This window comes from Bubalus kerabau, chromosome 9 (genome assembly GCF_029407905.1).
Source record: "Bubalus kerabau isolate K-KA32 ecotype Philippines breed swamp buffalo chromosome 9, PCC_UOA_SB_1v2, whole genome shotgun sequence".
In the NCBI taxonomy this organism is placed as follows: Eukaryota; Metazoa; Chordata; class Mammalia; order Artiodactyla; family Bovidae; genus Bubalus; species Bubalus kerabau.
The window spans coordinates 36,645,390-36,657,120 of NC_073632.1; the positions used below are offsets into that span (position 1 = coordinate 36,645,390).

The 11,731-nt window shown below is 33.9% G+C and overlaps 1 protein-coding gene across 1 annotated transcript in view; it reads left to right on the forward strand.

Annotated features, from left to right (window-relative positions):
* Positions 1-11,731, forward strand: part of SERINC1 (serine incorporator 1) — a 33,759-nt gene extending 22,028 nt beyond the window's left edge. Inside the window, exons 4-10 of the mRNA XM_055535023.1 lie at positions 4,395-4,474; positions 4,695-4,832; positions 6,453-6,622; positions 6,724-6,814; positions 8,338-8,482; positions 8,601-8,831; positions 10,166-11,731. Coding sequence (XP_055390998.1) covers positions 4,395-4,474; positions 4,695-4,832; positions 6,453-6,622; positions 6,724-6,814; positions 8,338-8,482; positions 8,601-8,831; positions 10,166-10,301 — 991 coding nt within the window. The 3' untranslated portion in view covers positions 10,302-11,731. The remainder of the gene's footprint in view (positions 1-4,394; positions 4,475-4,694; positions 4,833-6,452; positions 6,623-6,723; positions 6,815-8,337; positions 8,483-8,600; positions 8,832-10,165) is intronic.

An 11,731-nucleotide genomic window follows, 5' to 3' on the forward strand; every position in this document is an offset into this window, starting at 1 on the left:
ATATTTACCTAGAAGTAGGATTGCCAGATGGTATGGTGGTTCCATTTTTGTATTTTTTGAGGAACCGTCATACTGTTGTCCATAGTGGCTGAATTAGTGTATATGCCCATTAGCAGTGCCTGAGAATTCCAATTTCACCGCATTGTTACCAACGTTTGTTATTTCTTACCATCTTGGTGGCCATTCTATGGTTTTGATTTACATTCCTCTGATGATTAGTGATGTTTAGCACCTTTTCATATGTGTGTTTGCCATTTGTATGCCTTCTTTGGAAAAATATTTCGTTTTGTCCATTTTTAATTGTTTTTTCTAAATTATTGAGTTGTATGGGTTCTTTATATATATTTAATACTAACCACATTTTGATACATGGTTTGCAAATATTTTCTCCTATAGGTTGTCTCTTCATTTTGTTGATTGTTCCGTTTTTTTCTGCGGAAGGTTTTTTTGTCTAAAGTATTCCCACCAGTTTGATTTTACCCTTGTTGTTTGTACTTTTATTGTCTCCCCCCAAAAACTCACTGCCCAGACTAATGTCAGGGAGTGTCTTCCTTATTTTCTTCTTCCCAGTTATCAGTATCTTCCTAGCAACTTTTATGGTATCAGATCTTAACTCACTGACTAGAGGATTTCTGCTGGAAACATAGGCCTGTGCCTGACGATTTTTATTTTTGTTTTATTTTGATAATTCTTTTAATTAACACTTTGCAGATGATTACATTCAGCAGTTACACCTGACACACCTGTAAAAAAGCACCATGCATTTCATTTTCACTTTCCATGTCAGAATCAGTCACTACGGTTTATTTTGTCTTTTTCTTGGTCTAATATTCATATTGTCTGAGTCAGAACTATATTCTGAAGAACTGTCATCTTCTGAGATACTAGTATTTATGTTGCTTGGACAGTCAGAGAAAGTATCTGCATAAAAGTCACCAAAAAATTCTTCTTTGTTCAAAATTTCGTGATCCATCATTTTTGAAAATTTTATGGTCATAACTTGTATTTATAACATACACAAAATTGGAGCAGAAGCCTAACAGGGAAATGTGAATGAAAACAACAATCATAAGTTCTGTAATGACCCTTTATCAGTTTTAAGCTCTAACGACTAAACACTGTGATGTTAATTGTATGGCTCTCTAAAAGCATATGATTTGTCTCCCAGTCAATAACATTCGGGTAACAAAAGACGTGTTAATACATCTCCAGTCAATAATGTGTTAAGTGTATTTAAGTCTTCCATTCAGGTTGAGTCGATTCTGTGAATGGTGTAAGAAAGGAGTCTGGTTTCATTTTTCTATATGTGGTTATTAATAGCTTTCCCAAGTCTGTTGAAGAAACTGTCCTTTCCTACCGAATATTCTTGACTCCCTTGTCAAATATTAGTTGATCCAAAATGCAAGGGTCTATTACTCTTCTGTTCCATTGCTGCTGTTGCTAAGTCGCTTCAGTCGTGTCCGACTCTGTGCGACCCCATAGACTGCAGCCCACCAGGCTCCCCCGTCCCTGGGATTCTCCAGGCAAGAACACTGGAGTGGGTTGCCATTTCCTTCTCCAATGCATGAAAGTGAAAAGTGAAAGTGAAGTTGCTCAGTCGTGTCCGACTCTGTGAGACCCCATGGACCGGAGCCTACCAGGTCCGTCCGTGGGATTTTCCAGGCAAGAGCACTGGAGTGGGTGCCGTTGCCATCTCCACTGTTCCATTGATCTGTGTGTCTATTTTTTATGGTATTACTGTTTTAATTAGTATAGCTTTGTAGTATAGTTTGGAATTAGTAACTGTGATATTTTCAGTTTTGTTCTTCCTTCTCATGACTAATGTGGCTATTTGGGGTCTTGGGAAGTTACATACAGACTTTAGGATTGTTTCTTTCCTGAGTTTTTGTAAATGACATTGAAATTTTTATAGGGAGTACTTTGAATCGAAAGATGGCTTTGAGTATTATGGACATTTTAACTATTCACATCCACGAATGTGATTCCATTTGTCTTTTTAAGTTTTTTTAATTCATCCAGACCCTGGCTTTTGGTTAGCAAATTCACTCCATTAGCATAATTATTGATTTGTGACTTGTTAATGCCATATGTTAGTCATTGTTGTCTGGTTGGTTGTATTTTCATGGTTTCTTTTTTCTCTGTTAACACCCATGTAAATTGGTGATTTTCTTTGTAAACTAGTGGTATATTCTGCTTCTGTATCTTATCTACTCTAGCTTTTTGCTTTGTGGTTACCATGAGGCTTACATAAAACATGTTATAGATTAAAATTAATTTTAAGCTGATAGCAACTTTAAATGCATAAAATAGCCCTACATATTTATTAGATATAAATATCTAATATCTTTTATATTTTTTTGATGTCACAATTTACCTCTTTTTTATAATACTCACTGCTTTTTAATACTTTTAAAAATCCTTTTACTGTAGTTTACTTAACACACCATCCTGTTAAAGAATTAGACTTGTATGAATCTGTGTATTTACTTTTACCAGTGTGTTGTATGCTTTTGTAGCTTTCATGTCATTGATTAGTGTCTTTCCATTTCAGTCTGAAGAATCCTTTTTACCATTTTTTACAAGACAGGTTTACTGGTGGTGAATTCTTTGGATTTAGGGAAAAGCCTTATTTCTCCTTCATATCTGAAGGATAACTTTGCTGGACAGAGTAATCTTGGCTGGTGGTTTTTTTCCTTTCAACACTTTGAGTATGTCAAAGTGTTGAAAGGAAGGACTTTGAGTATACTCAAAGTCACTCTGCTCTCTCTTGGTCTATAGATTTTCTAAGAAATCCACTGAGGGCCTAATGGAAATTACTTTGTTGATCAGAATCTCTTTTTTGGACCCCTCTGGCTGCTTTTAGGATTCTCTTGTATTCTTTGATTTTTGACAGTTTTATCCTAAAGGTTTTTTTGCATTGAGATGATGATACTGTAATCTTACTAGCTTTGTGAACTTTGATGTTCATGTCCAGGTTTAGGAAATTCTCAGATATTATTTCTTTAAATTAACTTTCTGCCCCCTTCTCTTCTTCTGAAACCCTGATCGTTCTAATATTTAAATTCCATATATTACTGAGGCTTTCTTCCCTGTTTTTCATTTTTTTCTCAGTTCACCCCTGCTTGGGTTATATCAAAATGCCTGTCCACTTTTTCTGTCTCCCATTTGATCTACCATTCTGGCGATCTCTGGGCTTCCCTTGTGGCTCAGTCGGTAAAGAATCCACCTGCAATATGGGAGACCTGGGTTTGATCCCTGGGTTGGGAAGATCCCCTGGAGAAGGGGAAAGGCTACCCACTCCAGTATTCTGGCCCAGAGAATTCCATGAACTATACAGTCCATGGGGTCACATAGAGTCGGACATGACTGAGCAACTTCCACTTTTACTTCTAAAGATCTATATTACTTTTTTTTTTTTTTTTTTCTTTTCTTTTCTTGAATTCTTAAGCTTCAGAATATATTTGGTTCTTTTCTATGATTTCTATCTCTTGATTAAATTTAGTGTTTTTTGCTTGTTTTCATTGAATTATTTTTGTATTTTCTTGTAGCTTGTTGAGTTTCCTCAGAACAACTATCTTGAATTCTTTTATCTGCAAGATTTTTGCCTTTATGATCAGTGATTGCAGGATTGTTATCTTCAGGTGGTGAAATGCTCATATTTGTTATAGTTTTGCATTGCTGCTTTCACATATGAAGTAGCAGACACCTCAAATCTTTGCTAGTTATCTTCAGATGGAGTTATTAATCTGTTACTTCTGGGGGTTTTTTTGGATTTTGGACACCTGCTTTGCACTTCCTGCTCTTTCTGGGTTAGAATTCTTAAGATATTATGTCTTTTCTAGTTCTTTCAATTCATCTGGCTTGCTACTGGAAATCTGTTTTCCAGACTTTAGTGTCTTCAAAAGCTATTCCTTTGTACAGTGTACCTTATTTACACTTCCATATATTATCTCACTCATTTAAGTAAACCTGTGAAATGAATCTAATATTCTCATTTATTGGAATGAAATAAAACAGCCATACCTCCCTGGTGGCTCCATGATGAAGAATCTGCCTGCCAGTGTAGATGTGGGTTTGATCCCTGGATCAGGAGCATCCCCTGGGAAAGGAAATGGCAACCCATTGCATATTCTTGCCTGGAAAATCCCATGAACAGAGGTGTCTGGTAGGCTGCAGTCCATGGGGTTGTAGAAAGAGTTGGACACTGAGTGACCAGACCACAACACAACAACACAATTGACGTGTGGTGGTCTTCTCGTCTTCAGGATATCCTCAGATGGGACAGAGTAGTCACAATAAAGTGTAGCTGTTTTTTAAGAGCAGCTCTCAAAAGATTTCATATGTGAAACCACTTGTTGAATGGATATTTACTAATAAAAAATAATTTGTTTTAGATTCTGGTTCTTTAAATTTGCTGCAGCAATTGCAATTATTATTGGGGCCTTCTTCATTCCAGAAGGAACTTTTACAACTGGTAAGAAATCTTTTTTTTTTCTTGGTGTGATGTTGATATTTTATAAGGAAATTGAAAATAATTGTTGCCTGGAACTGTAACCATTTGTTTTGTGTTTTCTTTTCTCAGTCAAGACATCTATGTAAAATTTTATTTTTCTTTTGGTGTATTGATTGTGGAAACAATAAAAAGTGAAGCAGTCACTCATTTGTGATTTTTCTTGAATTTTTTTTCCTTTCAGTGTGGTTTTATGTAGGCATGGCAGGTGCCTTTTGCTTCATTCTCATACAGCTAGTCTTACTCATTGATTTTGCCCATTCATGGAATGAATCATGGGTTGAAAAAATGGAAGAGGGGAACTCGAGATGTTGGTATGCAGGTAAGTTTTTTGTCTTACAGAACATCTTCAAGATAGTTGAACTTTGAAAGTGAAAGCAGGTAGTAGACTGTGGGGAAGTCATGATTTTTATGGTACAGTTCACTGTGAAGAGGTTTTTTAGTTTAAGTTTGTGAGTGGCATCCTGTCACATTGTATGTTGCATGTCAACTAGGAACATACCCAAGAAAGAGGCAATCATGCAAAAGACTGGGATTGGCTAAAATAGAATTTCCAAAGCATATTGCTGAGTATATGTATATTTTACAGCCTAATTTCCTTCTAAGTAAAAGGGTAAAAAAAAAAAAGTAAAATATTAAAGAGATGAGGACTCCTAGAAATAGATGAACAAACAGTGGTACAATTCTGAAACATCAGCAAGCAGGAAAAAGAAACAACTCTGAAGCATTTTATATAAGTGCAAAGAATGCCTTTATGTGTGACACCTTAGGGAGTTTATTATAGTAGTGTATGTAATGTGTGTTTATAACGATGAGGTTGAGTCCTATGGTTGTACTCTAAAACAAGAATCAAAATCCAGGTGCTTACAACAGGTGACACAAATGAGGGAGGAGAAACTGCATTTTCAGTCCTTTTGCAAATGAAAGGGACTGTGGTGAATTAGAGTGTGAAGGCCATTACACCGCTTAGCTCCATCCAGTAATTGCCGTGTGGAAATGTGAGCCCAGTGTTGCTTAATTTTTCTGAAGTTTTTCAAAAGAAGCCATAGATCTGGATTTTTATGTGAAATAGTCTGTCAGCTAAAAAACATATTAAGCTTTAATCATTTGGAAAATTTACTTACACAGAATGTTTCATTTTTTAATGTTAAATCTAATGTAAGAGTTTCTGCTTTGTTGCCTACTGTATACCCAGGGCCTTTGTAGGTATTCAATAAATATTTGTCTGATAAGAGTATTTGTGAGTCACATCTACATGAATACATACATATTAAGTATACATTAACATGAAAATTAAGTGTGTGTGTGTAGAAGAAACTTAGGTTGTCTTATTAAATAATGACAACTTGAATAGTTTTTTTTTTTAAGATTTTAGTTGCTAAAGCAAAGCATTGTTCTGTGGGCTTAGCATTAACAAAATAATTTTCTGAATGCCCTTGTTTACAACTGAATGATATAACTTAAAAACCTTAAGTAATATTCTAGTTAATTTTCTGTATTTTGAAAATAATGGCTAATGTATCTGAATGTTTTGGACACTCTATATGTAAATATTACTTTAAATGAAGATCATATTATTACCCTTAAAATGCATCATAATAGTGAGCTACGTGTAAAGGCTGGAGTAGGAAATGGCAACCCATTTCAGTATTCTTGCCTGGAAAATTCCATGGACAGAGGAGCCTGATGGGCTATATATATATAGGGGTTGCAGAGAGGCAGACATGACGGAGCTCACACGCACACATGTGTAAAGGCTACAAAAGTCTTAATGTGGTAGAGGCCAGAATTAAATCTTTATCTGCTTTTATAGGCTGTGTAATGCTGATAAAATGTTGCTTAAAATAATATTTTTGAATAAGATTGTTTTTAAAGCAAGCCATATGCCTCATTCCTAATATTAGTGATAAAATCTAATTGTCAAAATGTATTTCTTTCGCAGCTTTGTTATCAGCTACAGCCCTGAATTATCTGCTGTCTTTAGTTGCTATCGTCCTGTTTTTTGTTTACTATACTCATCCAGCCAGTTGTGCAGAAAATAAAGCATTCATCAGTGTCAACATGCTCCTCTGCCTTGGTGCTTCTATAATGTCCATACTGCCAAAAATCCAAGTAAGCTTGGATTAGTTCATTCTTTATGAAGCTTCTGTTTTTCTAAGGTTTCCTAAATCTTGAATGATCGCAATATTTTTGTTTTGCTTATTTTTTTGTAGGAATCACAACCAAGATCTGGTTTGTTACAGTCTTCAGTGATTACAGTCTACACAATGTATTTGACATGGTCTGCTATGACCAATGAACCGGGTATGTTTTGTTTGCTTGGATTTGCTTCTTTTAATGAATCCTGCAAGCTTTTCTCTTTTTCAAAGATTGTCGTTTTGTAAAATTAAGCTCATAGAGGAATGAAGAGAATGGAATAATACCATTTTCATCTTTGATCTACTGCTATATTTTTTCCCTTAGTTTCTTCCTTCACTAACAAAACTATAAGAAATTATAGGAAAACTATAAGAAATATACCTGATTTGTAAGGTGCATGTGATAGTATATGTAAAATTAAAAACTATTAAAATGTTTGTTTAGTCTATTTTAATTAGTATAGATTTTTTTAAGTTCTTTTTGTCTGTGATTATCTTACAGGTGAATCTAATTGGTCTTTGTAATCTTTTTATAGGCCAGTTTTACTACATTTCCTGGAAGTATAAGCCCATATATGTTATTTGGGGTGAAACAAATGGGGAAATAAATGTGCTGCAGTACAGTCTGCATTTGGTTGAATCCATAGATAGAAAATTGCTAATATGAAAGGTTGGAATATAGATATAGAGGCCAGCCATAAAGGAAAATGCAGATTTTCAATTGTGTTGTGGGTTGGTACTGCTAATCTGCTTGTTCAAGGGTCAACTATACTATTTTCTGAAAAGGGAAAAAATGGTCTCATTTCCTCAGAATTATAAAAATTACAGAATTTTTGACAGAAAAAAGTTTTCTGACTCTTATATTTCATTCCATTTATAAATTTCATAGGTGCTTTATCACTAGTTGGAGAAAAAGAGTTTTTTTTAGTGTACTAGAGAAAGATTCCTTATTTTTGTCCAGGTAAGTGTCTAGAAAAAAATTAATAGTAATTTGCTTTAGGGATTATCTTTATACAAGTGGCTTCAAGGTAAAATCATTTTTCAGTGATAAGGTGGCAATTGACATATCTGGCATTGTGGGAGGTAAAAAACATATTTGGGACACTTAAGTGAATACCAACCCCATTTTAATTCTTTGTTACAAGAGTTGAGAGGCTGAATAAGCATTAGGTCACTATGATTTATGTACTCATTTCCACAAACTATTTGCTAAAATTCTAGTAACTGATTTTATGTGTAAACTATCTTGCTTATATAACAATGTAGTTTGACAAGTTGATAAACTTCATAAAATCATTATTGTTATTTCATAGTATATAACAGAAAAGGCAGTGCATCTTAGTTTAGGACATCTGAATTTTATTCTTAACTCGGCTTGAGCTTTACTATAAAGTAAAAAATTTACTAAATTTCACCAATTTCCTGATCAGTAAAAAGCTTAAATGTCTCAACTCTTGCATGAGGTTGAAAATGAAATTGCTTTTCAACCAATTTGATAAAACTAGCATTATATAATGTAAAAGGTCTCATTATTAATAAATACAAGTTGTCTTATTTTTTGTTCGTGCCTTTTTCTAACAAATTTTTGAGTTTGCAAGTGTATAAAGAGTTAAAAAGAACTACAACTGTCCTCTGAAAAATTTTTTGTACTTTTCTAACATTTTAATTTGACCTTAATTTACATTATAGAAACAGAATGTAACCCAAGTCTACTGAACATAATTGGATATAATACAACAAGCACTGTCTCGAAGGAGGGGCAGTCTGTACAGTGGTGGCATACTCAAGGAATTATTGGGCTAATCCTCTTTTTACTGTGTGTATTTTATTCAAGGTAGGAAAAATTATGGATTTTATTTTTTTGAAGCAAAGTCCAGCTATTATTCATATATGAATGTTGTGTTTAAATTCCTTTTTTTTCTTTCTCTCTTTTTAAACTGTCTTTCATGTAGCATCCGTACTTCAAACAATAGTCAGGTTAATAAACTGACTCTAACAAGTGATGAATCAACACTAATAGAAGATGGTGGAGCCAGAAATGATGGATCACTTGAGGATGGTGATGATGTTCACCGAGCTGTAGATAATGAAAGGGATGGTGTGACTTACAGTTACTCCTTCTTTCACTTCATGCTTTTCCTGGCTTCGCTTTATATCATGATGACCCTTACCAACTGGTACAGGTACTTATATTTTATGAAAACTTTGCATGTGGAAATCTGGGTGGCTTTTTTGTGATTCCATTGTTAAAACATGGTATTGAGTACTTTTTATCCTCCAATATATTTCAAAATTTACAACTAAATGAATAGTGAGATCAGTATGAGAAATGCAGACTTTATTTCCTTGCTTTAGCAATAACAATCATTAAAATAGTTCCAGATCTTAAAAGATTGAAATAAAGTTTCATGAAGCTACCACTTTGCTTAGGGAAGTACATGTTGCCAGGGATCAAACAGTGATTTCTAATACTGACTAGTTCCCAACATAGTGTAGAAAAAGATACCTTTTTTCTTTTTTTTTTTACCTGTTTTTGTTTAAACTTTGTCATTTAAAGCTTTGAGGATTTCAAAATTGAAGTGTGAATACATTAACATAAACTAATTTTTGCTTTTATATCACTTCAAAACTGATAAATCTCTTTTTGTTAAGAGGAAGGTAGTGGTTTATATTTTGTCTTTAAAAATTCTGATTTAGTTCAAAGGATTGCTGAAAGATTTAAGATTCAAGTTGAACTGTATAGTTAGGGTAGTTCTATTTTTAATACTCTTTAATGCATAATATCCTTAACAATTTGTAAGAAAACTTTGAATACCAGCAAAAGATGTAAAAAGAAAAAAAATTCATTTGTTTGAGAGCAGCCTCTACTGGCATTTATTACTGAAAAATATATATATATACTTAAAAATTCCTATACTGCAGCATATTAAGGTACAAGACTATTCCAAATAATTCTCAGTAATTCACAGCTTTGACTGTCAGGTAATAATAATAAATATTAAAGATGAAAAGTATTTCTGTTATGTTTCATCAACATAAAAAATCAGCTAAATTTGGGATGTATTTCCTTCCCAGTTTCTTAAATCTGAGAAGGTGGAGAGAGCTCCTGTATATACTGGAGGGAGCTCGTGTATATACTTTGAACAAATTATATTCTTTGTACAGTTTAGAATTGATAAGTCTTTGTTAAATAATGTTTCATTTATCCAGAGGTCACACTCCATTTCTCTGCTATCTCATTAATTAGTGAGCCAGAGATACATAAAGATTCTCTGAGTATTATGTAAAAGAACTACTTTTTACAGGCCTATGTCTTCTACTCCTTTAAAGATTTTTTTTTTTAACCTTTATATTAGCTGTCAAAGTGGTATGGAGAACAAGGCAACAGAGATAGTCCAGCAACTACATATCTGTTATCACAGATTATAAACAAAGAATACTTTAAAATAAGGAAACCCGCTAGCTTGATGACCAATAATCCAACTTCTCCCTGCTTTTTGTTTTCCTTAAATATTAGGTATGAGCCTTCCCGTGAGATGAAGAGTCAGTGGACAGCCGTCTGGGTGAAAGTCTCTTCTAGTTGGATTGGCATTGTGCTCTATGTTTGGACACTGGTGGCACCACTTGTTCTTACAAATCGTGATTTTGACTGAATGGGACTTGAGGCATGAAAGTCTCACTTTGATCATCATTTATTTGAAATCAGCAGTATTCCCAACTTTTGTGAAGTTGTGTGTGTGTGTGCTTCCCATGTAACTTCTCCAGTCTTCTGGCATGAATTAGATTTACCGCTTGCCATTTTATTCATTATAGTCTTGCCAAGCGCATCAATATGCGTTTTAGAATGAATCAAGAGTTGTATGAGTATGTTGGTGGTAAGTTAGGAGAAGTGGACATTGTTAGGTTTATTCTCTGCTCTGTACCTGTGAAAAGAATAAAAACAAAACTGCTTGGCAGTTTGATTTTTAAATTGTGTTAGAACATAAGCTGTTTCAGAAAAATATGAAAAATGTATGGCTGCCTTTTGAAGTATTTGATGCCTTGTCCTACAGGATACTGCAAAGAACATGGCTGTCCTAAAATTGTAAAAATTGTATAAACAAGTCACAAATGCCAGTTTTCTAAAAACTTTTCAGATTTTTCCCTTGATATGAAGGTAAGGAACATATACAGGTATGGAGTATTTGATTGAAAACAGTGTAGGTTATGGTGGAGACAGAGACACAGAATTTTCAGAGATTTGCTAGTGGTGGGTACTGAATTGAATACCCAGGTAGGCTGTAATGTCCCCTGAGTACAGGTAGTCTTCCATACTAACACAGTGATCTTTGTTTGGTCATTATAAACACATGCAGATGTGTTAAAATGTGTTCAGTGGAGAAGTTAGGAACTCTGAATGATTTGGACAAAGATTTTGAAAAGGATAATCATAGGTTAGAAGGAGGTTGAAAATCACTTTGAAAGTTTGTTTTGAAAATCAGAGCTGATAAACTGAAGGCTACTAAAGCCTATTTTGCAGTTTCTTCCTGTTCTGTCAAAAGTTTAACAGTGAAGAAAGTGAAGCTCAGATAGCTAATCAGTGGCAAAACTGGGAAATCCCACATCTGTCAAACACAAATGGCATTTTTTCTGGAATTTAAAAATAATTTCTATTCAAATACATGCATAATAGATTTTGCACCATTGTGAGTGGTAGATCATTTATGTGATGTGAATTGCTGATGTCTAGTATGCCTTCTACACACAAACTGAGGCCAGGAGAATGATGGACTGCTGTAAAATAAACTCCTGCTTAACAGTATACTATTCAGCTCAAAAGATGCTTTTCTATTTGCCGCCATCTAATTGAAATATATAGGTTATTAAAAATCTTTCAACTTGAAAATCAAGCAGTATCACTGTTAACTTAGAAACTCTCAGTTGTGTCATTAGTGTCTTAAATCTTAAAATCTACATTTGCTTCTTTTAAGATATTTATTAATGTAAGCAAAATATAACAATTCCTCACCTTTTATTGTGTTGTTATTGTATTCCATGATCTCAGATGGCTGTTTTATCTTTAAATAAATGAATTCAGAGAAAA